Source organism: Natator depressus, chromosome 4 (genome assembly GCF_965152275.1).
Source record: "Natator depressus isolate rNatDep1 chromosome 4, rNatDep2.hap1, whole genome shotgun sequence".
Lineage (NCBI taxonomy): Eukaryota > Metazoa > Chordata > Testudines > Cheloniidae > Natator > Natator depressus.
This window is the reverse complement of record NC_134237.1, coordinates 12,122,412-12,149,449: the sequence shown is the minus strand read 5'-3', so window position 1 is coordinate 12,149,449 and position 27,038 is coordinate 12,122,412. Positions and strand designations below refer to the sequence as shown.

The 27,038-nt window shown below is 37.5% G+C and overlaps 1 protein-coding gene across 3 annotated transcripts in view; it reads right to left on the bottom strand.

Annotated features, from left to right (window-relative positions):
* The window catches only part of ANKRD17 (ankyrin repeat domain 17), a 131,660-nt gene that overhangs the window by 92,084 nt on the left and 12,538 nt on the right, over positions 1-27,038 (bottom strand). For 2 of the 3 annotated variants that reach the window (XM_074950407.1, XM_074950406.1), the window contains exon 1: positions 4,708-4,854. The exons of the other annotated variant lie outside the window; for it this stretch is intronic. In XM_074950407.1, coding sequence (XP_074806508.1) covers positions 4,708-4,761 — 54 coding nt within the window. In that variant the 5' untranslated portion in view covers positions 4,762-4,854. Of the gene's footprint in view, positions 1-4,707; positions 4,855-27,038 lie in introns of those variants that run through there. 3 annotated transcript variants of the gene reach the window in all.

Here is a 27,038-nt window from a genome sequence, read left to right as displayed (position 1 = left end):
GTTGAACTTACAAATGTAGAATTATGTTTAAAAAAACCAACAAACCACAACCTGCATTAAAAAATAAAACAATGTAAAATTTTAGAGCCTGCAAGTCCACTCAGTCCTACCTCTTGGGGGGGGGAAGGGACAGCTCAGTGGTTTGAGCATTGGCCTGCTAAACCCAAGGTTGAGAGTTCAATCCTTGAGGGGGCCATTTAGGGCTCTGGGGCAAAATTGGGGATTGGTCCTGCTTTGAGCAGGGGGTTGGACTAGATGACCTCCTGAGGTCCCTTCCAACCCTGATATTCTAGGATTCTTGTTCAGCCAATCGCTCAGACATACAAGTTTGTTTACATTTGCAGGAGATAATGCTGCCCCTTCTTGTTTACAATGTCATCTGAAAGTGATAACAGGCATTCACAGGGCACACTTGTAGCCGGCTTCGCAAGATATTTACATGCCAGATGCGCTAAAGATTCATATGTTCCTTCATGCTTCAACCACCATTCCAGAGGACATGTGTCCATACCGATGACTGGTTCTGCTCGATAACCATCCAAAGCAGAGAAGACCAATGCATGTTCATTTTCATTATCTGAGTCAGATGCCACCAACAGACGGTTCCTTTTCTTTTTTGGTGGTTCAGGTTCTATAGTTTCTGCATTGGAGTGTTACTCTTAAGACTTCTGAAAGCATGCTCCACATCTTGTCCCTCGCAGATTTTGAATGGCATTTCAGATTCTTAAACCTTGGGTCCAGTGCTATCTTTAGAAATCTCACATTGGCATCTTCTTTGCGTTTTGTCAAATCTGCAGTGAAAGTGTTCTTAAAATGAAGAACATGTCCTGGGTCATCATCCAAGGCTGCTATAACATGAAACATATGGCAGAATGTGGGTAAAACTGAGCAGGAGACATACTATTCTCCCCCAAGGAGTTCAGTCACGAATTTAATTAACACACAATTTTTTTTAACAAGCATCATCAGCATGGAAGCATGTCCTATGGAATGATGTCCAAAGCATAAAGGGGCACATGAATGTTTAGCATATATCTGGCACGTAAATACCTTGCAACGCCGGCTACAAATGTGCCATGCAACTGCCTGTTCTCACTTTCTGGTGACATTGTAAATAAGAAGAGGGCAGCATTATCTCCTATAAATATGAACAAATTTGTCTGTCTGAGTGATTGGCTGAACAAGAAGTAGGACTGAAGTAGTAGGCGCCGAAGTTTTACATTGTTTTGGTTTTGAGTGCAGTTATGTAACGAACAAAAAAAAATTTACTTTGCAAGTTGCACTTTCATGACAGAGATTGCACTACAGCACTTCTATGAGGTGAATTGAAAAATACTATTTCTTTTATCATTTTTACAGTGCAAATATTTGTAATTAAAATAATATACACTTTGAATTACAATACAGAATACAAGATATATGAAAATGTACAAAAACACCCAAAATATTAAATAAATTTCAATTGGAATTCTATTAGTTAACAGTGAGATTAAAACTGCAATTAATCGCGATTACTTTTTTTGAGTTAATCATGTGAGTTAACTGCGATTAATCGCCAGCCCTAGTAATAAGTTACGAAAAACAAGCACTAGATTCATGTTTTAAAATATGTCAAATCTGAAAATTCCCATCATCCTTAATAATTAATATTAAGAGTTTGAGAAAGCAGCATATTTATCATGGGACTGAAATTTCACAAAGTATGGATCCTTAGACATTTGACATGTAGGGAAGTCCAAAGTGCAAATTCTGCCCTGATTTATCCCCATGTAACCTCAATGATTTCAATGGGATAGCACTAAGTTTATGTCAGGCAAACTTTCGCCCAAGGACTGTTACGCATCCAAACCTAGTAGGATCTTTTAATTTTTCAACTCCGTATCATGTATGAACAAATAAGTAAAATTTCAGATTTCTCCTGCAGTAAATGATTCTTTAAAAATAGGAAAGCTTCAATAACAAATTCTTACATAAATCACATTTTATGAGAACAGAGGTAGAAATCAGTTCTCCCCCGGAACTGAAATTCTACACTTTCAAAGATGTAGAGTCTCATACTTGCTTACTAAAGAAAATGATTGTTAAATATAAAAAAATCCAATTTCTCCTAGAACTAAAATGAGTCTTAAAATTTTTTTTAGTACCATCTTATAGTTCAAATAAAAATATAAAAAGAAGATTACGCATAGCCAATCTAATTCCTGAATTCATACAGTGAGGTTCATTAATGAGTGAATGATTTTTAGTTTGTTGAACTTGAGTAAAGAATGAGTACCAGAAAAATATTTAAAATTTATAAAAAAGCATTTACTGTAAATGCATTTCATATTGACTTAGCATTTCCACACTAACTATTACAAACTCAGTATAAAGTTTAAAAGTATCTATACACAGCCAATTCTGGACAAACACAGTAACTTTGAAGCGTTATTATTTAAGCTCACCATAGCTGATAAAAGAAGTCAGTGAGAAACCGGGTCAAAGCATATCAACAGGATTTGTTTCATTACCAAAAAGAGGGGCACAATGAATTTATGCAAGGTAAACAACTTGATACACTCATCTAAAATGTGTATAATTTCAACATTTTACTCTATGGATACAGCACAGTTTTGATTTTTATTTAAATACCTCTCAGTAATCCACTTAATCTTTAATGCATACGGATATATTTTCCTCTTTGGTTCACATGAGGCACATGCACTTAAATATTTAGCTTAATTATTGAGAAGACATAGGGGACATAATGTGTTTGATCAGACACATTATAGTTCACACATTCATTCTCCCTACCTCTAACAAAGAAAGCAAATGACACATTTTAAGCAAAAATATTTTATACATAATAGGAAAAAGAAGTTAACCCCTTTCAATCTATCAGTTGTCCAGGAAATGCATGAGTCCTGATATCTTTCCATTTGAATTTACGATCCATTAAAATTATTATGGAGATGTGTGTATAGTCTGGCAACAAGGGAAATTATAATTTCCAGAACTAGTTTAAACATTGAATCAAATGTTTTCATGAACATAAACTGAAAACCTTTTAAGCCAAAAATGACCACCCCCCAAAGGTCCAACTATTTAGAAAATGTACATTATTGACAGAAATCTTGAGTGCATTGAACTTTTGAAAATATACAGAGTAATGATAAAAAGCTATTTTAATGCATTTTTGCTTACAAAACTGGAATTACTTGCGAAACTGGAATTACGGAAACAAAAAAGATTAATATGAACTATTATTCCTACTCACTTTCATATTCCACAAATTACCAATGAATATATTGCTTAAAATATCAAGCTTAAACTAAACGTAAAAGCAAATATAGGAGCCGCGTTGCTTTCAGCTAACACATGGGTATTGCTAGCAAGATTTAATTAGTATTTTGGAGATACAGCTAGAAAGGGGAGTTGTCATGTATTTAATGAAACAGAATCTAGTTCTTTATAAAGAAAGTCACATAGAACAAGGCCACAAATATTTTCAAAGGTGGAGAGAGAAAGCAGTAGTAGAAATCAAATTGAAATTGCATACTGAATTCAAGAGTGGACTGAAACAATGAAGTAAAAGAATCACAGCACAATCAGTTTTCATTCTGCAGAACAGCTAGAAGCTATAAGAATCTTACTGCAATGTCAGCTCCAAGCACACACAAGGGCTCCAGAAAATGCTCATTGATCATGCAGCACTTTATAATGCGCAGGAGGCCTCTCTCCTCCCTCTTTTCCCCAGCCCCTCCCACAGCAGCATTATAGTAATTGAGAATTCTCAACACCAGTACCGCACATGTTAAAGAGAAAATAATCAATCACATACTTGGACTTATTAGCCTACAAAACAGATCTGCAAATCTAACGTATTTAAAAATCTGCAATAACTCAATATCGTATTCTAACATAGACCAATTAAACCAGAAATGGTTATTTCGTCCCTTTATTTTTAGAGTGCATAAAATTCAACTGAAACATTTATGAAATCAGTATTTATCAGTAACAGATAAAAAACAAATATAGTTTCTCTTTAGAGATACACAAAGAAAGAATGAATCAGATTAACAATTCTGATCCTTTAAAACAGTAACATATCAAAATATATATTTTCATACTCTGACATGGAAATCACCAACATTTAGCATTTCAGGATATTTATAAATATCCTGAATCTGTCTAAAAATGAAAAAAGGATTGTATTTAGCTATTTAACTATTTCCAATCAGGACCAAAGTATATATAGCAATTTAGTAATTCCCATCACTTAATAATTTATAATAGATACAAACAAAACAAGCAGCTTCTTTAACCAGCAAAATATAAGCACTTTCAGGCCTTTATGTAAATGAATTGTGTAAGACATAGGATACTAAAGCCTTTGCAAGCTGCTTTGCAGACCCCACCTTTCAATGAGTTAATCTAAAGGTCACAAGCACACAGACATTTTATGAAGTCTGAGGTTCTCTCTTTTATTCCTCTCTACCATACACCCCCCACTCACAATTTATAATCAAACAAATGACATACTAATTCTCAGCTAATTTAGTAGCCATCCATGCGCACATCTCACAGAACAAGGACTGTGTGCCTTGCTTAAATGCATAACTTCTCTTCCCCGCCTCCCTCAACTGAGTAATTCGTAAGCATATTCCCGTAGATAGATTTCTTTCTTCTGGCTTTCAATTTCATTGCAATTTGTAAATCAACTCCTACCTCAAGGATGTCTTCTAGAACATATGCTTCCATCTCAGCCTCTGTCTCCACCATGTTTTAATCAAACTGCCATGTTTCTTACTGCACTATGATTAGATCACTGCCAGCAGGAACACTCCTCTGTGTCAGCAAGGGAACAGGAAATGGAATGTTCTATATTACATGCCTGAAAGAGGCTTTGCTGCTTGCAAACCAGGCACCTACCAACTGAGCAGGGGTGACTCAATGAATATGCTGTTTAAAGTCACAGCAGCCCTCTTCTGGAAGTACACTTCAGATAAATAACCTAATCAAAGTAAGCAAGCAAGCCACCTTACTTTACAATGCTATCTTGACGGCATTTATGTTTCAGATGAATTCAACGTTTTTATAGAGGAAATCCAACCCGTCAGCTTTCCTAAATTAACTAAACCTAAGGGGTTGCAGTTTTGTGGTGCAGAAATTTATCTGGAGCAAAAGTTTATAGAGTATATCCTGCATCAGTGCAGCTTACTGAGACATTAATGCCAGGCTCAGGCAATCCCAACATAATCAAATTAGAATGAATCTTCAGTAAAGTATTGAACAAGCAATCACTCTGATTTGTATTCCATGTATTAGGAGTTTAAAGTTTTCCTACTTTCTGACCTTTGTAGGAGCACTTCTGAGCAAAAATTCAATAGACTGATTTTCATTCTTGTTTTTGTCTGAACAGAATTTTTAAATTCATTTCCCAAGCATGGCTCAGAATTCAGTATTTTTTCCCTATAGATCAGCTTCTTCTCTCCTTTCAAAATTTCCAAGAGATGGGGCTGCTTGCAAGTTTCTCCTGCTAAAAATTCTCTAATCTAAACCTATAAACACTTTATTCTAAAAACTGAATAAAGTTTTCTGTAGTCTCAACACTAGATACAGATCCAGCAGAGGAAATGACCATATAAGGAACCAAAAACCACTATTTCCAGCTGCTAGGTTTTCAGTAGGGTGCTATCTCTTGGATCTTTCTTTGTGGACTCTATCTTTTGTATCTGTTTCTGGCTACTAGATGTCTATTTAAAACTCCTCTCCCTGCTCAACTCTCTCTGCCTCCTGGAAGAAAAAAATAATTCTTTCCCCCACTGACTTCGACAGACTAGAGAACCACTACACATCCTATGATCTCCTAGCTGCTGCAATGGGGGGGGTGTGTGTGTGTGTGTGGGGGGGGGGGTTATGCACTCCTCTACTCAGCTTTCTGCCTGCTGTGTAGTGGGGAGGAATGTTGAAAATTCCTCCAGCGTTCATTTTTGAATTATCACACCACCAGTGATTTGATTCTTATCAGTTTCACTGCTTCTCATGGAGATCTGGAAAACAGCTCTAGGGCCCTTCAACCACAATAAAGCAAGATCTCAAAGTATGCATCCGATGAAGTGAGCTGTAGCTCACGAAAGCTTATGCTCAAATAAATTGGTTAGTCTCTAAGGTGCCACAAGTACTCCTTTTCTTTTATCTCAAAGTTAGTACGTCTATCTTCTGCCTTATAGGTGTTGGGTAATTTCCAGAGCTATGTATGGGTGTGTGGAGATAAATGGGCAAGAGACTGATGGGATACGTTGGAAAAGAAGTTAAGCAGAGTGTTTGTTTGGAGAAGGGCAGAAGGGAAGCGGTGAAAAAAAAATCAAACTGGGGAGATGTAAGGCCGAAACAGTGGAGTAAAAATGGGAAAGGAAAGGTAGAACAAAGTAAATGAAGTAGGGCTGGTCAAATCGTATTGTGCAACTATATTTAGCTCACCTTAAGTGATCACTCTCGTTACAGTGTGTATGGTAACACCCATTGTTTCATGTTCGAAGTGAGTGTAGCTCACGAAAGCTTATGCTCAAATAAATTTCTTAGTCTCTAAGGTGCCACAAGTACTCCTTTTCTTTTTGTGAATACAGACTAACACGGCTGCTACTCTGAAACCTATATTACTTGAGGAATTTTACTGCTACTCATCAAATAACTTATTCGATGAACACTTGTATTCTCCCAGCTGTTCAGTTAGTTAAACATCCAACAATTAGATTAACTCTAGCGAAATTTGTCAAATATATTAAATTATCTTTTCTGCTATTCAAAAAAGAATAGGATGTCAAATTAAAATACAGTACACAAAACAATACACCACTGTTTTATTCCTTTAAATCATAGGGGATATGGCTGTCAGACTCTGGGGATGCAGGTATTTTTCACTATAGGGTTTTTGGTAAATAATTCAACCTCTGTTTATGTTTGTCCTCTGGAAGCACTAGGGAAAAGCTATTCTCTATGGAATTCTTTCCTGTTAATAATCGTTTTATTGGGTCACAAGCACTTCCTATTAAATGAACTAAACTGCATCATGTGTGTAGAATTGTGACAAGGAGAGAAAGCTCATTATCAGTCCACATAAAATCAGAAATTTGGAAGAGGCTGTAAACTGCTGACTTTGCAGTAGTTTATTCAAAATAACCAGATGTCTATGTATCACAGCCCATCCCTCCCTCTGGAGAGCTGTTGTCATCACAATCATTATAGTAAAAATTCTATGATGTAATTGAGGAATACTGAGCTTAAGTCAAGACTTTTGGGACTGTCAGCTGCCTCTGGCATTTAGGTTTCGTTTACGTGTGCATCCTGGAGATTAGATCCAAGACAGTGCCTTAAGTGGAAAGCCAGAGCACCCAACCTGGCATACTACTATTTTCAAAGATTCCAGAATGGGCGTCTGCCTGCGTGGTCTCCTGGACACATTAAGCAGAACTGATGAACACCTAAACCTCACTCCAAGATGGCCAACAAACAGCTTCCCCTGAAAATCAGACACATGCTATCCCAATACACTGTACAAATTTTCATGAAGTAGAAAAAAGTGAATTACATTATTAGGAAAACCATGGGTAACATTTTCAATTTCACACAGTATTCCCTGTAAAACACACCAGCCCTATGTTATCTGTCCTTACAGACCAGGCTTCCTTGGAGAGAAAAAAAAAAAAAAAAAAAAACCACTATCATTTTCCCAAGCAAAGGGGAAGCAAGAGTCAGAGTCTGAAGTCATCCCCTGAAAGATCACTGATAGTAATATCCCTGTAAAAGGAGAAAAACAGGAATTCTGTAAGATAACGTGCAGATCACCTTTAGTGCTCTGCAGAATGCAGACTTTACGTAAACATTCCCCTGCACATGTCTGTGATGGACAATCTACAAAATTCAAGTGGTGAGGGCATGGGGTGTAGATTTTAATGGTTAATTCAAATTTATACTAATACCACAAATACACTAAGTGCAAAGGTTTTGCTAAAACTGCTCATTTCAAAGTCACCCAGACTGCAACTGTAGTCCATGCCAATATTCTATAGAACAGTATCCTCATTTAAAAAAAAAAAAAAACCTGATCCATATGCCATCTTTCACTTTCTTCCATATAGCCTTACTTTATTACATCATTAAGTAAAACCATCATGAAACACACCAAGTTTCATTTTCCACAAACAAGTTTTACTGCAAAATATTGTTTTAGGGCAGCTTTAAACGCACAGTATTTCAGTAGAACTGTAACAAGTCTGTGTGATCACACTATCAGTTGGTTTAGAATGTTCAAGCATCTTATAAAAATATGTTTTGCTACAAAGCAACTTGATACAACCCCTTTGTGCAGAACCCAAATACATAAAATTGAATCCCTCTTATAGTATTAGCAATAATTGAATACTAGTCAAAGTCACTCTCATGCAGTTTGTTAAAATTATGCTATGTAACAAGGACCTTCCTCACCACCTCTTAGCCCTGTCCATCTCTCTCTAGGTAGTCCCTCATTTAGTAACATTTTAAATGGACAAGAACAAGGAGTCAGAGAGGGACAAAGATGCCCACTCATCCTGGGATGTATGCAAAGGATAAACTGCAATCAGTCAGAAAGCCTCCATAACTTTCTTGAGGCTACCATAGCCACAGCCACTTTACAAACAACATTTTACACATTAAGTCCCTAAAGTGTAGAGGGCTTGGATCTCTGGTTCTTCAATGTTCAATGTTTTTTGCTTCCCTCCCTTCAAGCCCCTGCAAGCTGCATCCCTGTATCATCACTTCCTTTTGTGAGCACAGAAGGGAAGACCCAATTCTGATCAAAATCCACATACACCCGAGCACCCTGGACCCAATATCTGCGGCCAGACCCATGTACTTGTGCAGCATAGAGCACAGCGGCGACCCAATCCAGCTCTGGACTTCTGGGCGCTGCTATTATAAAAAAGACTTTGTGACCCTCCATTACAGAAAACTGGAAACTGAGGCTTATTTAGGTAATATTTTTAACTGAACTAAATATGAAAGTTAGTACATAATACACTGTATAGTTTGATAGCTGATTCAATTTACATTGCTCCAAATGTATATCAATACAAAAACTTGTGGTCTCGTGACAGACAAAAGACTGCATTGTAGACGTCACAGGAAAACCAGGAAGTTTTGACAGCTGCAGCTTTTGGAACCCAGGAAAGCATGGGAGGCTTTAGACATCAGAGAAAGGATACATCGCCTCTCATTACTCCACGCTTTGTGGATGGGACAGAAATAAATGTTTTGTGGAAGGGCCACCATAAACATTTCATTGTCCACTAGCTACCCTACTGTTCCGTACCCCATATGTGTCTTGATATTCCATGATGGATAAGCACATTATATTGATGTTTCTGCTAAAATCTACTCTTTTTAAAATGTTAACACTTAAAACCAGGAAGTGGAATCTGTCAGTCCCAGTTTTTATTGCTGTAAATAACTGGAATTCTAAACCATTCCAATGATGCTGCATGAACAGGAACAGACCCAGCTATGCTGGCTCTGAAGAACTAACAGGAAGAAAACCTGTAAAACTTATTTTTGCCAGAGAGAAGTAGAAAGGATTCTAAAACACAGATCTGTTGCTTATATAAAAATGGCATCTTCTTAATCACTTACGAGAACTGCACTTTAAATATCAGTAGTCTTCAGAGACACCAAGCTCAGATGAACGAGAGGAGCTAACACTTATCCCATAACAGTAGCAGTGAGATCTCCAGATTCAGACAGACTTTTTCACAACAGTTTACACATGGTTCATAAACTCTGATTCTAAAGGTGGACTTCACAATCTTACGGCTTAGGGATTTTTCAAACAACATTTTAGAATTTGAAGTAAAATTATTCAATAACTTGTTCAAAAAGTAGACAATGTGGCCACAAACCCATTATCCACAGGGCACTGATCATAATTTTTAAAAAAACAAAAATCCTTTAATTTCTTAGCTTGGAATTGAAATTCTCAACCCCCTAATGTTTCATTACTCTATTTATCACATACTAGATATATAGTTCACTAATTAGTTTTCCATATATTTGCTAGTTGATTCAATTACCCATAAAAGTTTTAGATTTTAACCAAACTGTTTTCAGTTCCCTTGTTTCTAAGCTACCTCACCACCACCACTTCAGAAGCGTTTTATGTACAGAATGCACCTGGATTCAACAAGTTCCAGTCCCTATTTATTCTTAGGGTATTTCAAGGAAGAATACAGTGTTCCAGTTATTTCAGATCTCTGTCCATATCCTGCTTCAAAATCGAAAGCTATGCTGTAATCTAAAACAAGCAAATATTACACAGGTTGAAGGAAAGCTTTGGTTTTTAGCTATGTTAGAAATGCATGGTAAAGAAAAACATTGATTTGTAGTTACAGCCTAAAATTTAATTTCAAAATTTGTATAAAATTCAAACACAAAAAGCCTAAAACTGGAATTAGCCAAAGTCTTGTTGTTTCTTAGTAGCCAACTGCTCATTAAAAGCAGACAATGATTAGCATTCTATTTCCTTGCTTATTAGAGAAAGTCCTGATTCCTCCCCCACCTCTTGATTTGTATGCTAGTCCTTATGCTTGGGAAGAAGCAAGATTCATTATTTTCCATCTTTAAGTGAACTGCAAAGATTTACAAAAATGTAATGGTTTATAGTCTAAGGCGCCAATCTTGCAAGATGATCTACACAGAAATCTCTGGACCCAAGCAAAATCCTACTGACTTCAGATTCGCTTGCAGGATTGGAACTTAATTACATATTATTGATTTAAATCCACATTAATATATATATTTGCACTTTTTTTTTTAGAAAGTTTTCTCCTTTACTTACCACCTATTTTCAGTACAAAGGTATGAACATGTTAAATAATTCAAAAAAAAAATGTACAGGTTCATTTCAAAATACTCAGTGCACAAATGCCACTTAAAAGGCCACAGTTTTATTTAAACACTAATACAGGTTAAACATAGCTTTAACTAGCAACTAAGTTAATTCATAAGTCTATAGAGGAAGAATTCAAACTTGCAACACTAACCACGCCTTAGGCCTTTAGGAAAAAACTGAATTATCCCACAACAGGGATAAACATCATCCACTAGTCACCTATGTTAAAGGAGAAAATAAAATCACTGGTTTCAGAGTAGCATCCTCACTGCATTTTCCACTTTTATGCATCCGATGAAGTGAGCTGTAGCTCACGAAAGCTTATACTCAAATAAATTGGTTAGTCTCTAACGTGCCACAAGTACTCCTTTTCTTTTTTTAATAAAATCACTAATTCTTTAATTTTTGTACATCTTGTTTGGCAGAACTGGCTATCCACTTAAATATTTTATGGTGTCCCTGAGCAAAACACTCAAGTTTTGTTCCACACTTCTGTTCCCAAGACAAACAAAAAAACAAAAAAACAAAACAAAAACCAGTATCAGAACCACGAGAAATGAGTGACTAGTTAAAAACTTGCTTCTATTTTTCACTCATTTAGTTTTTATAAAAACCTTACACAGTCTTTGCCGATTGCTTTTAATTAAGCATAGAGAAGGAAATAAAGGAACCTTAATTCCGCAAAGGTAAACTTAAGTACTTTTATTCTTGGATTTCTAAGTCCAAATTTAATGGTTATTTTTGTAACTAGTCAGTTCTAATATTAGTAGAATGTAAAAAAACTGTTCAATGAGATTTCCTTCTTCAAAACATCTTGATCACTCTTGATAGAAAGTTGCCTTACTGTATTTCCCCTTACCTATGAAGGATAATTTCTACTACTGTATTTATTCAGTTCTCTCATCTGCTGTTATCCACTCTTTAAGAAAAATCAGCCTCTTGCCACTAAGCGGGTCACACCTTAAGCTCCATAAAATAAGGAAACTGCAAACAAATGCACACTCAATCTGAATCATGCCTATCCTATTCACTTCAAAAAGTCTATATTCATGACATTTCTCAGTGAGACGGGTGAAAGGAGGCGCATTTGGAGAAGGCGGGTCAGGAAGCAAGTTTAGTAAAATGTCTGAACAAAAACTGAAAACACAAGTTCGTATATAGCTGAATGGAAAGTTACTGGGCATCAGGAAACTGAACTGGTGGAAGGACGAAACAGTAGTTTGTAATTTTATCTGTTAAGACCATATGGTGAGGCATGAGCATTAAACGTATCTGGTCAACTGTTTCAAAAAAGGTTTAGTTTCTACTTCAGTCTTCCATTATCAGAAGTGCTAGGTTTGTACTTGAAGCAGAGAGATACTGGGGCTCTGAAAAGTAAGCAATTTTATTAGCAATTGATCAGACAGTTCCCACTCTTATACCACAAAAGCACACTGGACAGCAGATTATGTCATCTATTCATAGCTGATCAAGCAGTACTGGTTACAAACAGTAACAAGACAGAAACACATTTTCAAATACTGAAGATGTTGTAGAGTGTGATGATTTATGACTTTAAAAAAAAAAGACCATTTCCTTCTTAGATGCCAACAGTTTATTCTGCTCCATTTTATGGGGGTATCTATATATGCTTTCCAGAATTTAAAAATCATACTTCATTTTAAGATTATTGTATGGAGGAGGGGAAAGAGAACGTATATTAATTTCAATAAAATTTATAGTTAAAAACAACAGGAGTACTTGTGGCACCATAGAGACTAACAAATTTATTTGAGCATAAGCTTTTGTGGGCTAAAAATGTAAGCCCATCTCTGAATTAATACTATAGTTTTGTTTCTTAAACGACTGCACACCTGATTTTCACTGTCCAAACAGTGGAAATGCCAGTGGAGCGCAGCATGCCTGGTGGTTGGTAGAGGTGGAAGAATATGGTGGGAGCCCACACAGGTGTCTGACATAAGTTTTATAGCTGCATTAGCATGAACTTGTGCATCACCATTTTAGTAGGCAGTACAGAATGCAAACTACTAAGAAGGCAGGACAGTGCTTCATACACCAAAAAAGAAGAAATATGGAATAAGTTTTTAGTATACCTCAAGCATCAAAAGACAACAATTCCCCCAACTGAGGGCAACAAACAATTTGTTTATTTCACATTACTAGTTTAAATGGCCACAAGTTTGTATGATCAAACAGCACTTGTAAAAACGTCAGAACAAGTCAAGAGCCAGAATGAAGCCTGCATCTCTTGAAACCCACCCAGTCCCAGGCTTAGTGGCTTTGTACACATGAAGCGATGCTGTGGGTGGGACTTATAAGATTAATTTGGACGGATTTCAAGTTAGTAAACCTAACAACTGTTCATTTGAACATATTTAAAGAACCACCTAGATTCTTAGTCAAGAGCAAGTTCAGGAAGGAAACTATTTATATTTTAGCTCTACCATAAAATGTGCAGACATTAGTCAGAAAATTTCCCTTACCTTTACCAAAGGGTAAATTATGTGCTACAGAATATCATTATTCATATCACACAGAGCCCCTGCAAGCATTACTTGGGTGGAACATAAAATCACCCAGCCCCAAGTGCTGCAAAGCAACTGCCTCCAACCTCAGCAAGACTGGATTCCAGAAGATGGCCTTCAGAGTCTCTCCATATTACAGCTGGGACTTTGATACCTCCCAGTCTGCATTTCACCCCACCATTTTATTTTCACCTGGTTATTGTTATTGACACTAGTAACAATAACTGAGTCAATTTTCCTTTCACTGGTTATTCAGATTTCAATCTGGTACAAACATCACAACAACTGACATCTATCTAAATTTTGGGTGCCTTTGGGACGTGCACACACAGACAAAAAACCAAGGACATGGGGAAAACTATAAATTTACTAAAACAGCAATTGCTCTCATCTTACCACACAGTAACTTGATCACTAGTCATGTGATCAATACATCTTAATGCCGCCAATGCACTTTCCCAGACAAATCAACTTAACTTTTTAAGCGACCTATGCCTGCTACTTTTAACTTCCTCCTCACTCTCTTATCTATACCCTACTCATAATTTAGTATGTGCTCACAGTCTCGCCCCCTCCTCTTTACTTCACCCCACTCCTCTTGTCTGTATGGAAACAAACTTCTGAATGCTCAGCTAATCATTTATTTTGAAAAATCATTTATTTTATGAAAAGGATTGAAATGACCTTCAAAACAGCCTGTTCAGATGGGCTAACTCAAGAATGAAAAATAATAAAATGTAGAAATTAAAATTACCTAGATGTACCCGTTTCATTCTAAGCTGTGTATGGACTTTAAATAATCACAAAACTTATGTTGAGATTTTCATTCATGTCATATTCAATATTTACTCTAACAGTATTCCTTAATATACTTTTTCTTGTCCAGTTGTATGCCCCTTCTTTGACAATACATGAATATGTCTATAAAGGTGTGCTCTCTTACATAAAAACAGTCTTGTCTTTTGAGGAATTTAAAATGGAAGTAATGGGAACCATGTTCTAAACATGGCTCTTGATAACAGGCTGATAGATCACTAATATGCTTTTCCCTGACAATTCACAACAGCTAATCTACACTTGTCAAGGAAAACACTGGCAATCTACCCTTTAAATGTTTCCTGCTAATCAAATTCCACAGCAAAAGTAGACAGGGAGAAAATGTGGCAGAAGATTACCATGATTTTTCCCTTAGTGAGTATTAACCACACCTTCAGAGATCAGTTACAGTTAGCAAAATGCCTTTTATCAACCCTTCACAATTTCTATAGTAAGTATGAGGTACTGTTTCTTTCTTTGGAAGTCAAATACATCTATTGACCTCAGTTGAAAATACAGCTTGAAAATTAACAAGTTAGAACATTCCTTGTCTTCTTGCTAGTTGATATGTTCTATTGGAATGCTTTGGCTGTGGAAAAAATAGCTGTGCAGCAGATAAGAATACAAATCCTACTGTCTTGTTGCCAACCCATTGTTCTGAGAATTATAGCCAAAGCCAAATATTGAGCTGACTCCTAAGTTTAGTCATAGAATCATAGAATATCATGGTTGGAAGGGACCTCAGGAGGTCATCTAGTCCAATCCCCTGCTCAAAGCAGGACCAATCCCCAATTAAATCATCCCAGCCAGGGCTTTGTCAAGCCTGACCTTAAACTCTAAGGAAGGAGATTCTACCACCTCCCTAGGTAACGCATTCCAGTGTTTCACCACCCTCCTAGTGAAAAAGTTTTTCCTAATATCCAACCTAAACCTCCCCCACTGCAACTTGAGACCATTACTCCTTGTCCTGTCATCTTCTACCACTGAGAATAGTCTAGAACCATCCTCTTTGGAACCACCTCTCAGGTAGTTGAAAGCAGCTATCAAATCCCCCCTCATTCTTCTCTTCTGCAGACTAAACAATCCCAGTTCCCTCAGCCTCTCCTCATAAGTCATGTGTTCCAGACCCCTAATCATTTTTGTTGCCCTTCGCTGGACTCTCTCCAATTTTTCCACATCCTTCTTGTAGCGTGGGGCCCAAAACTGGACACAGTACTCCAGATGAGGCCTCACCAGTGTCGAATAAAGGGGAACAATCACGTCCCTCGATCTGCTGGCAATGCCCCTATTTATACATCCCAAAATGTCATTGGCCTTCTTGGCAACAAGGGCACACTGTTGACTCATATCCAGCTTCTCGTCCACTGTCACCCCTAGGTCCTTTTCCGCAGAACTGCTGCCTAGCCATTCGGTCCCTAATCTGTAGCGGTGCTTTGGATTCTTCCGTCCTAAGTGCAGGACCCTGCACTTATCCTTGTTGAACCTCATCAGATTTTTTTTGGCCCAATCCTCCAATTTGTCTAGGTCCCTCTGTATCCTATCCCTACCTGCCACCGTATCTACCACTCCTCCTAGTTTAGTATCATCCGCAAATTTGCTGAGAGTGCAATCCACACCATCCTCCAGATCATTTATGAAGATACTGAACAAAATCGGCCCCAGGACCGACCCTTGGGGCACTCCACTTGATACCGGCTGCCATCCAGACATGTTGCGTCTAAACTCAATATCTTCCTTCAAAGAGCATCAGATCCAGAATTCCTGTAGTTTTATTCCGCTAAAGAGCAGTTTCTTAAATCCTTAAATAACCAAGTCTACAACATTGAAAAAAACCACACAAAAGAATCCATTATTTTGAGGTATTGTATGATAATTCTAGTGTAGCCAAAAGCCAGAGTACAGCTCTATATCACTACAGAGAAATTGGACTACACATGGAAAAATGTAGAAATGCAAACTGCTGAAAAAAAATAATAAGGCATCTATCCCTAGGTCTGAATTTGCCCTGCTGTATTTGGTACTGTTTTTACTAGGATCCATTGACAAAGCATTTATGCTCATGGCAAAGGAACTCAGTCCGATACCTTTTCCAGGGATTCAAAGGCAAACTGAACATCCTCTTTGCATTTCATTTCAATAGATCCCGCTCTACCTGGGATGGAATAAATTCTTACGTCTATGTTGAGTGTACTAGTTCAAATTGAAAATCTTTGGCATTAAATCTTCCCAAGTCTTCTGAATCAGGGACCCGCAACATGAAAGGTGGCCTTACAGTGGTAAAAATGCTTCAGAATTGAATGTTTTACTTTACACTAGAGGTTCACTCACTTCATAGCTTCAGCGGATTGAGGTTATTGCACGCTCCAAGGGCTCCTTGCATTCCACCATTCCCTGTGCCCCACTCTCCCAATCTCCCTCCATTCCACAGATTCGGAACTCTCCCAATCACCCCCAATGCCAGAGACTGTGTGCGCCCTCCTATTCCCACCTTCCCTCCATGCCAGGAGCTCTGTGACCCCCTTCCATCATACCAGGATGCCCAATACCACCCCTCCATGACAGGAGCTGTATGCATGCGTGCCCCATTCCTCCTCCTCTCCCCACTCTCCCCACCATTACCCTGTCAGAGATAAGTCATTGAGGATATCAACATGTTAAACTTTATTTGGAAGAGGGGAAGAGATGACATGAAAAGTACTGTTATACTGGAAGCCATTAAAGGGCACCAACAACCAATCTAGTCTATAGACAATTACAGAGGTACTTGAAGCTGTGACTATGCTAAACAGATAACAGCTCCACGTTCCTCTTCCCCCCCTTTGTCTTTCTAATTTTCCTCAAAAATCATATGGGTTCTGGCCACCGATTCCTCGAACATTGCCTGAAAGTTCTGAATATATCACAGGCAACCTTTAAAAAGTTATTACGTTACATACAGACAGAAATGCCGCTGAGTTGCGTGTAAAGCTTTTATAAGCTCAACCAACCTCATGGTTTTACCATAAAGTAACTCTATAAAGTATATTGTGACATCAACTGCACTACTCAGTATTTTAATGAAATAATATCTTAATGAAAGTAAAGCAAAGGACAAAAATGAGGGACCACTCTCTTGCTGAGGGGTTACAAAACTGTCAGTTCCTTTCAGTGCACAAGCAAAACAAACAGAACATACCCCTGAAGAACTGCCCCAAAGCTACACTTTACAGACAGCCACTGCCCCCAAAGAGTTTTCAATCTATATAAAATAAATGTACAAATCAAATGTCTCAAGATACATGCCCTTAATAACATTTTACCTTCTTTTTTCTCCATTTTCTATTTATCACAATCAGCTTGCAATAACAACTTCCTTTAGACAAACCCCAGAGAAATATATGCAAGGTAAAGGCACACCACATTTAGTGAGGCCAGGTCTACACTATATACTTACATCAGACGTCGCTATGGGGTGTGGACCAACACAGCTATACCAACCTAACCCCCAGTGTAGACAGCCTATGTCGACAGGAGGACTTCTCCCATTGCTGTAGCTCCCGCCTCTTGCAGAGGTGGATTAACTACATCGATGGGAGAAACTCTCCCATCAGCACAGCATCATCTTCACTCAACTACAGCGTTTTAAGTGTAGACCTGCCCTTCAGTGATATAATATCTTCACAAAAAATATGTAAGGGTGGCTTTTGCTTGCATGAATTTGTGCCCAGGGTGGGGGAAAATATGGTATTTAAGGCAAAAAATAATCTAATCTACTACAAAAGAATAGTTTATTGTTTCTCCTCAGTGAATGCACCTGCTTTTCCTCTGCTCTCTGAGAACTTCTCCCCTGACTCAGGCTACTTCTGGCATGGGGAAACCACAGGGTAGGGCTCTATCACAGTAGTTGCCAGAGCCTTTCCCCACTGCTGCCACCACCACCACCAGAGCCTTTCACTGTGGTGAGACACTACACTGTTAAAAACAGCAGTGGAGATGTGATAAGCACTGCCTGGGGCATGTAGAGAGCCATGTATCCTTAAATTCTGGTGGGTCTCTACTCCACTTACCTACGCAGCGCCTTACCATCTATGCCCCAATTTATACACATGCTAGCTGGACGCGTGGTGTCTACAGGCTACACGCCACCGTAAGTGTAGACATACCTTAAGAGCCACCATGATCCAATTAACTGATCAGATTAGAGGCTTCAAATGCTCAAATTCTAATCCAGGCTCTGCCCAGTGGCTGAGCAAATTTGATGTTATTTAACTTCATGCCTCCATTTTCCCCATCTGTAAAAAAATAGCAACACTACTTATCACATGGTATTATGAGGAAGTAAATTTATGTTTCTACAGAAGCCTCATTGTGTAAGTGCTTCTAACGAGTATTACTGTGTACTCCACTGTTCTATGGCTAGCAACTTTGTCACCGAAATCACACTCTGCTGCAGATATGTGCTCCGGACTCTGAGGTTTCATTAAAGGAAACATTTTGACCTCATGGTTGTAAAGATATCAAAACGGTAAGCTGAGTGACGTTATGCAGTACTGACTTCCAAAGTTCGTAGACAGCCTGAAATAATTTCCAAAGTACAGCAGAATCTAGGAACTTTACAAAAAAAAGTTAGGTGCAGTTTACCAGAGTACCCTGAGTCTTGATTATTGCACTGAACACCAGGTTAAGATTCTTGAAGTTCAACATACACCCCTTTTTAACACCAGTCTTGGCAATTCCAGTCCCATACCACTCTCCCCCACAAATATACACTCTATGAGTATGAAATCCTCTGATACCTGGGTTTTAAAGAGATGGATTATGTTCAATTTTATTTTCTTTTAATACCAGAGACAGGACCTAAAATTAAAACTTGGAGATCTCCCACTTTTGGTTGATCGTCACACACAAGAAGCAAAGCTCTAGGTTGAGATCGCAGTTCCAATGTTTTCATGCATTCAAAAGGATGTTCTGAAAGAGCTACAAAGCCTATGGCTAGATCACCCACTCACGCTTTGGCTTTTAAGCTCCCTTAAAAAAAAAAAAAAAGTAACACTGTGCAGTGTGGAACTTAATTTCTCTTCTCACTTTTCATTTACGATTGAAGTAAGCAAAACTGGTATAGCCTAACAGAGGCTACTTGTATTCCAGTAAGGTAGAATTCTGAGGTGTTGAAATAAAAGATGCCAAGCCTGTACTACATATTTACTACTTATGATAACAAAAGGCAGACAGAGTTTACTTAACAGCACATATGTAATAAAAGATGTCTCATTTTGTAGACAGGATAGATATTAGAGCACATGCTACTCAGATTACTCAAGTGGATAAGCATTTCAATATTTTTGGAAGGATCATCATACTGTGGGACTGTTTCTTTATTAAAAACAATTCACAATTACCATCAAAGGAAGAGGACCTTTGCTGTAACTTTTAGTAAATCCTCTTTATTCAGATTTTAAATGTAAAGAGACAGGCTGTTTAAAAACAATACATTCAGATTTAGAGTCAAGTTGCTATACATAATACATGCACATTATCTGTTTTCTTATGTTACAGTATCTTCACACATTGTTGAATTATTCAAGAACATGCATTACAAACACTATAAAATGCATTTATATACGTTAGCTTTTAAGTAGGCTTGGAGAGATTATATTCTTAACAGTAAAATATCAGTAAACGTTGATTTTACTGTACACACACAAACTGATTAAAAATATTTCCATCAATAATAATCCATAAAACACAATTTGTGTTTTAACTGTTATAGTTTTAATTTTTTGAATCTCAATTTCTACTGTCATTAAATTATTGTCTGCCCCCCAGAATTTCCTGCAACTTTGAAAATGTAAAGCGATAAAAATAAAAAAAAACAAACCCCATAATTTCATGCAACTGTTTAAATTTAATTTGATAAAAAAATTTAAAATCTTAAAAATAAACATGGATATTATTCATCAAAATTATAAAAGCAAAAAAAATCATATTCTGCCTACTGAAACCACTAAAAGTTGCTGAAGAACAGAACTGTTAGGTAACAGGTTTTGTGATCATAAATTAATATAGTGAAACAGTGTCTGCAGAGACAGAATTAAGCTGCGTATTTCCAGAATAAGGAAGGACCTAATGAAAATTATGGAGTACAATAGACATTTCACTCATTTCTGTTAAAGAACCCACCTCTTGTTTCCAGGTGTTGCCTCGTCTCTGCATTTACGTTTGCACTTCACAAATGTATAGACACTGAACCCAACGGGTGCAGGTACAATTTCTGTATGTACCAGTATAACTTTAATGAAAGTGCACCCACTGATGCCTGTTTTAGGAGTGCCCCCAAATAATTTTTCACTTGTCAAAAACAAATCACATGTAGGCGTAAACTGTTTTGGACATGCACAAATGGAGGCCTGAAAGAGGCCCTTATAAAAATTTACCGCTATCATGCTGAAGAAATTTTTTTATCCAGTTGCTGCTTCAGAAGAATATCTGCACATAGTTATGCCCATCATCACTTTGGTTGGTGACTGAAACAGAGGGCATATGTTCATGTATCTGCGGACTATTAAATATAAGTAAAAATGCCTTTAGAACATACTTCAATCCCACTCACTTATTAGTATGTATTATTTGTATTATGATAGTACTTTGAGACCCTAGCCGAGATCAGGGACCTGTGGTGCTAGGCAACGTATACATGCACAACAAAAGGGTCCCTGCTCCAAAGCATTTACAATCCAACTCGAGAGAAAGTTATTATAACTGTTCTCATTTTACATGTGGGGAAGTAAGAAACATTAAGTGACTTGCTCAGGGTCACACACAGAATCTGAAGGACACCTGGAAATTACACCCAGTTTGCTGAAGTCCCAGTCCAGGGCCTTAACCATAAGACCATTCTTTTCATTTGCTTGAAAGCAGCATGTTAATACTTTTGAGTATCTTATAACTATTCTCCATTGTGATTTCAGTGGAGTGACATGACAGGCACACAGTGAACAGACTTTTCTTCGGGACTGAACACGTTACCACTGATCTAATTTTTCTGCTGCCTCATCCCTTTGCCACTGCACTTCCTCTGCCAGCTTTGATTGCATAAGGAGGATGTGGTCTTTGTAGTTATGAGACTGAAAAAATGTTGTGACTTTCGAACTGAACAATTTACTTATCCCAATAAACATTTTGATTTAAAATTTTAGAGCTTCTTTATAAATATAAGAGACACTTTAAGAAGCTCTAAAGTTCAACAGCTCTGAGAAAAACTTCAGCAGCTCTGTTTCCAATTTGTTACATACCTTTTCAGAACTGTCCCACACACTCCAACATTAGTTCAATAAAAGCAGCAACTGAACAGTCATTTCTTCCTGATAGTAGTTTTACTAATTATCTTGTACAACTTACATTTTAAAAATGATTACGCTTGTCATCGAGACAACACTTAGCCCGACTCTGTTTCCACTGAACAGTTGGAACAGAGTCAAGCCAACACTAAGCACTTTCGAAAATCCCACCCATAATATTTAAATCTCCTTTAATAAGTTAGAACTTTGTTTAGGTACTTAATGTTTTTTGGCAGCAGAGGGAAAAATCAAGACTGCCAATGGGACTAAAAGGGAAACATTTCAGCTGGCAGGAAAATACTTAAGGACCACCACTGAATTAAAGTATATCAGAATACTTAAAAATTTTGAAATTTAATAGTCCTAGAATTCTAATATTCTAAAAGTCAATGGAAAAAACCTGTAGATCTTTTTTCCTTAAACACACTTGTTATATTAGATATCAGAGATTTACTAGGAAGTTCCTACCTATGGTAAAAGCACACATACCACAAGATGTCTAAATAAAACTTCTGTTCCTGTTGAAAATCTGCACAAGTATCTTGTCCAATAACTCTCCCCAAATCCTTCCTTTGACTCAATTAAGAGAACTTTGTCAAGTGTTCTGCAAATAGTGTCTCGGGGGGGTGTTAATACAGTCAAACTATGTGAAAAAGGAAAAAATTCTTTTATGTAAAGAATGAATCTCGGCTCTAAACGCAGACATCCCTCTTCCATAGCCCTGCAAACATCAACTATCAAGGAAATGTATTTATGATACTGATCACGTGTCATGTTATATTCAAAGAGGAAAGAATACAGGATTAATCTATTTTTAACTTCGGGAAAGCTGACTCAATCTTGAACATTGCATAACAACATATGGGTAATTCATGTTTTGATAGTTTTCTGCAAGCTTACTCTACACATTTTGCCTCTAATGTTTAACTTGAGATTTTAATAGATGTTGGGTTGAACTTGTCAATAGTGCAAATTAAAAGTTCTATTTTTACTTTTAAGTGTGCTCATAAGTGTTTACACAAGGAAACGTTTTTACTCAAGTTTAGAAATTCCAAGTTTCAGATTTGATTTACTGAGTTTTCATTTTCTGTATTCTATTTGATGTATATTTTGAAACCACTTAACATAAAAATAGATATTAATTTCTGATGTGTACATATGCTTCCTATTACTGGAATTAACTATGATGAATACTAGATAAGGCTTGCACAGTTTATCCTCTTCTCCTAGATTTGAGGAATTCTGAAGAGGCTGCAGACAGCTACAGATGTATATAAGTTGTTGGACAGTTACTTTGAATTGTGGCCTGGATCTAGTCGTAAAGGATGCAACTACAGTAGATGCATGTTAAGGCTGGTAAAGAAGGTAATTTTATAACAGCATGCAGCGGCAGTCAAATAAGATCACAGAATGTTAGAACCATTAGGAAAGGGATGGAGAATATAATTGAAAATATCAAAGTCACTATATTAAGCCATGGTACATCCACACTTTGAATACTGAGTATATATGAACAAAGATATATTAGAATTGGAAAAGGCGTAGAGAAGGGGAGCGAAAATTATTAGGGGTATGGAACGGCTTCCAGACAAGGAGAGATTAAAAAGAGGGGGACTGTTCATCTTAGAAAAGAGATGACTAAGGGGTATATGATAGAGGTCTATAAAAACCATGAATGGTGTGGAGAAAGTGAATATGGACGTGTTATTTATCCCTTTACGCAATACAAGAATCAGGGGTCACCCCAGGAAATTAACAGGCAGCAGGTTTAAAACAAACATAAGGAAATACTTCTTCACACAACACAATCTGTGGAATTCAGTGGGATGTCATGAAACCTGTAAGTATTAACTGGGTTCAAAAAAGAATTAGGTACATTCATGGAGGAAAGGTCCATCAATAGGCCTATTTGTCAAGAAGGTCAGATGCAACCCCATGCTCCAGGTGTCCCTAAACTTCCAACTACCAGAAGTTTGGACTGGACGACAGGGGATGGATCACTCCAAATCGCTCTGTTTGTTCATATCCTCTGAAGCATCTGACGCTGGCACCGTCAGAGACAGAACACCGGGCTAAACAGACCACTGGTCCGACCCCATATGGTCATTCTTATGTTATGTTTGAATAAAACAGATCAGTAAGGATCCTGACTCCCTCAGTATCTTAGAAATGCCGACATTTAGACAGAGTACCACCAACAAAACTGACAGACACCAAGTAGTAATGAGTGTATTTAGTCCAAATGTCCTCCTACAGAAAAATCTCACCAAATAAAAAGAAAGGAATTGCTATACCACATCAAGCCATAAGTCCAATTTACCAGGTATTCTGTGTCTGACTGTGGCTATTACATGATACTTCAAATAAAGGTGCACAAAAAGAGAAGGCAATTACTGAACAACCTAGTCATAATGAAATGTGCCTGCCTTAACCTTTGTCAACTAGCGGTTGACTTATGCCTTTGGCCACATTATCATGCCCACTCCCTTCCCCTTTTTAAATCTAGTCAATGTACTAGATATTCTCAATATCCATATAAATGTCTAATTTTTGTTAATCCTACTTAACTTAATATCGAGCAACAGAATTTCCATCATATTAGTATGCATCATAAAAAATTTCCTGGTTGTTGCCTTTCCAATTTAAATTTGTTATCTTGTTTATATTATGAGAAAAGGTAAATATGAGCACTTTATATACTTTCTCTATACCATTCATTTTATACCTATATTCCCCTTTTCATCTTTTCTCTAAGCAAACAAGTTACAGTCTTTCTAACCTCTTCATAAAGCAGTCTTTCCATGCCTCTAGTCATTTTCATACAAAAGTTAACACCACACAGAAATAATGGTTAAACTGGAGTTCAGGTTGAGAGTGCAGATAAATTGGATGCATCCGATGAAGTGAGCTGTAGCTCACGAAAGCTCATGCTCAAATAAATTGGTTAGTCTCTAAGGTGCCACAAGTACTCCTTTTCTTCTTGCGAACACAGACTAACACGGCTGTTACTCTGAAACCAGATAAATTGGAGTTATTTAAAAAGTATACACGTTACAAAAATAGGAAAGTTAGAATCAAGATGACAGGAACTTTTAAAAAAAATTAAAGATAGGAAAGTGCAAGTTAATGTTAACATTACAAAACCCCCAAACATCTGGAAAAAAATTCACATTTATGATAATCAATATTAACTCATCTACCGCAGATATGTCATTTCCCTCCTATTCTCCTCTTTTATGGGTGGAGTACAGTACAGAAAAATGATTATATAATTGGTTTTAGACTCACACATTCTAAGACACTAATCACGATGACTCTTCACACTAAACTTACTTTTCACAAAATTTCATTATCTGGATATAGTGTATCTTCATATACAAATCTCCTATCTGTGTACATGACATCTATAACCATCAGATCAAGTCCCATGAGGTGTTGAGCAAACGCACAGAATTGAGTGCTTATTGAGAAAGGGAAAGGATTTGCTTCAGTATTGTGTCTCTCTAATCAGGCGTTTGTAAAACAAATTTTTTGTGGACACACCGTATGGTTAAGGTGAAGGCAGTTTTTATTTTCACCAAGATGAAACGGTCACTGATCTATATCATAATCAGTTTGATTCTCTTCGTGCACCTGTATGTAAGCAGAGTTTGAATAAGCGCTCCCCGACATCTAGTGATATTCTGGGGGAAAAGACTTCAAGAGCAGACTGTGTTTGCATAGGCACACCTACTCTGCCTACATGCGCAGCATGTTGGGAGTTTCTTTCCCAAAATGATCAACTTTGGCTGCTTTTGGGTTACAATTCACTTCAGCGCTGATCATCGGAGCCCTGGGTGCTTGGGATCCCAGTAATGAGCGAGTGTTGTGGGAATCTATGCCTCGCTGATGCAGCTATTCATGGTGTTGGACATCATCAGGTGTTCAAGGGACATCTATTTAGAACATATCAGACATCAGCAATACCAAGAGATGAGTTGGAGTGCCATTGAGAAGCGAAGTCACAAAAGTAGCTGAAATACTTCTCTGACGGATTATATTTACTGAGGGACAATCTATCCTAAATTCTCCATTACTGAGGGACAAGCTACACTCTTTGCTATATTTGCTTCCCACAAGCTACATCTGATGAGACAAGGAGATCATCATAAGTATAGAAAGATATGTCATGCAGAAATCAATAGGCACTACTGGGTGTTCAACAACTTTGAAACTCAGTCTTAGGTGCCTATATACTCTTAGTATAACTTATGAGTGATGTACCCGAATATTTGGATGCTAATATTTTAACCATACTGTTAAATTTATTAAAAATGGTGGGAGCCTAACTTTACCTACGGCCATATATATGCCAACAGGAGAGCGCTCTCCCATGGGCATAGCACATCTTCACCAGAGGCGCTACAGCGGTGCAGCTGCTCAGCAGCGCTCTAGCGTAGACTTGCCCTTACAGTACGTGGAATCGTGTACTTTCTGATGCACTAGTGCATCGTAGCCAAGACAAAGCTCATCTGAGGCATGTTACAAAGGTCATCATAACCCCAGGAGTGTGCCATCCCTATTTCAATATGGATTATTATACATTTGACTAATGTTTTCTGTAATTTGATCACATCCGTCCTATTTTGACTAATATCACTATAAATTTCTATTAACAAGCTTTTCCTAGGCATTGGCTGAAGTTTGAGACCTCTCTCAAGAAAAAGACTAATAGTTCATCAGCTACAATGGTCTCAAATTAGTGTCTATCTCCTTTCCGGGGTGAGATTTTTTTCCAGCAACACTTAGAGGACCCAATAACAATTAGATCCCCTGCACAAACAGAGGTAGACAAGGTCCCTGCCCAAAGTGTTTACAATCTATATTTTTAAGGTCTTAATTATTCCTTCAAATCTGGAGAATTTTTTTTAGCTTTGCAACAGATGTTGTATTTCAGTTTCCAGTCAAAAATACCTTTCCCTTGGATCGTAGATAAGAGTTCAAATATCAGTCACATGCTTAAGTATATAAAAGTTCCTGCCTCTTCATAAAAAGGAAAAGAAAACCAAACAATAATCTTCCATCTCCATCAGAGCTCATCACACCAGGCAGGTTGTACACACTGTAGCATGTGCCGGATAAATTCTTTACTGAGAATGCTATTAATTCATATGGTACCACTAATGCTTGCCCCTGTCTACTGTGGTGATTACTATTCTATGCTGGATCCATCTTCTCTCCTCTCCCCCCTGCCCCTGTAATCAGGATATTTATCCAAGGAAACCTTCAAAAATTTAGTGAAGTAGAAAAAGGACAGGGGACTATTCTGAGACAGAAGTGATTTAATGTAGTCTAGATCAAATCAGGTACTACCAATTAGCTCAGAATGTACCCAAAATCCCTTTTGCCTGCATGGAGAGAAAATATTATAAAACGCATCCCACTTGGGAAAGTAATAGTGAGTATATTTATTCTCTTTTGCAAGTAGCAATGAATTCT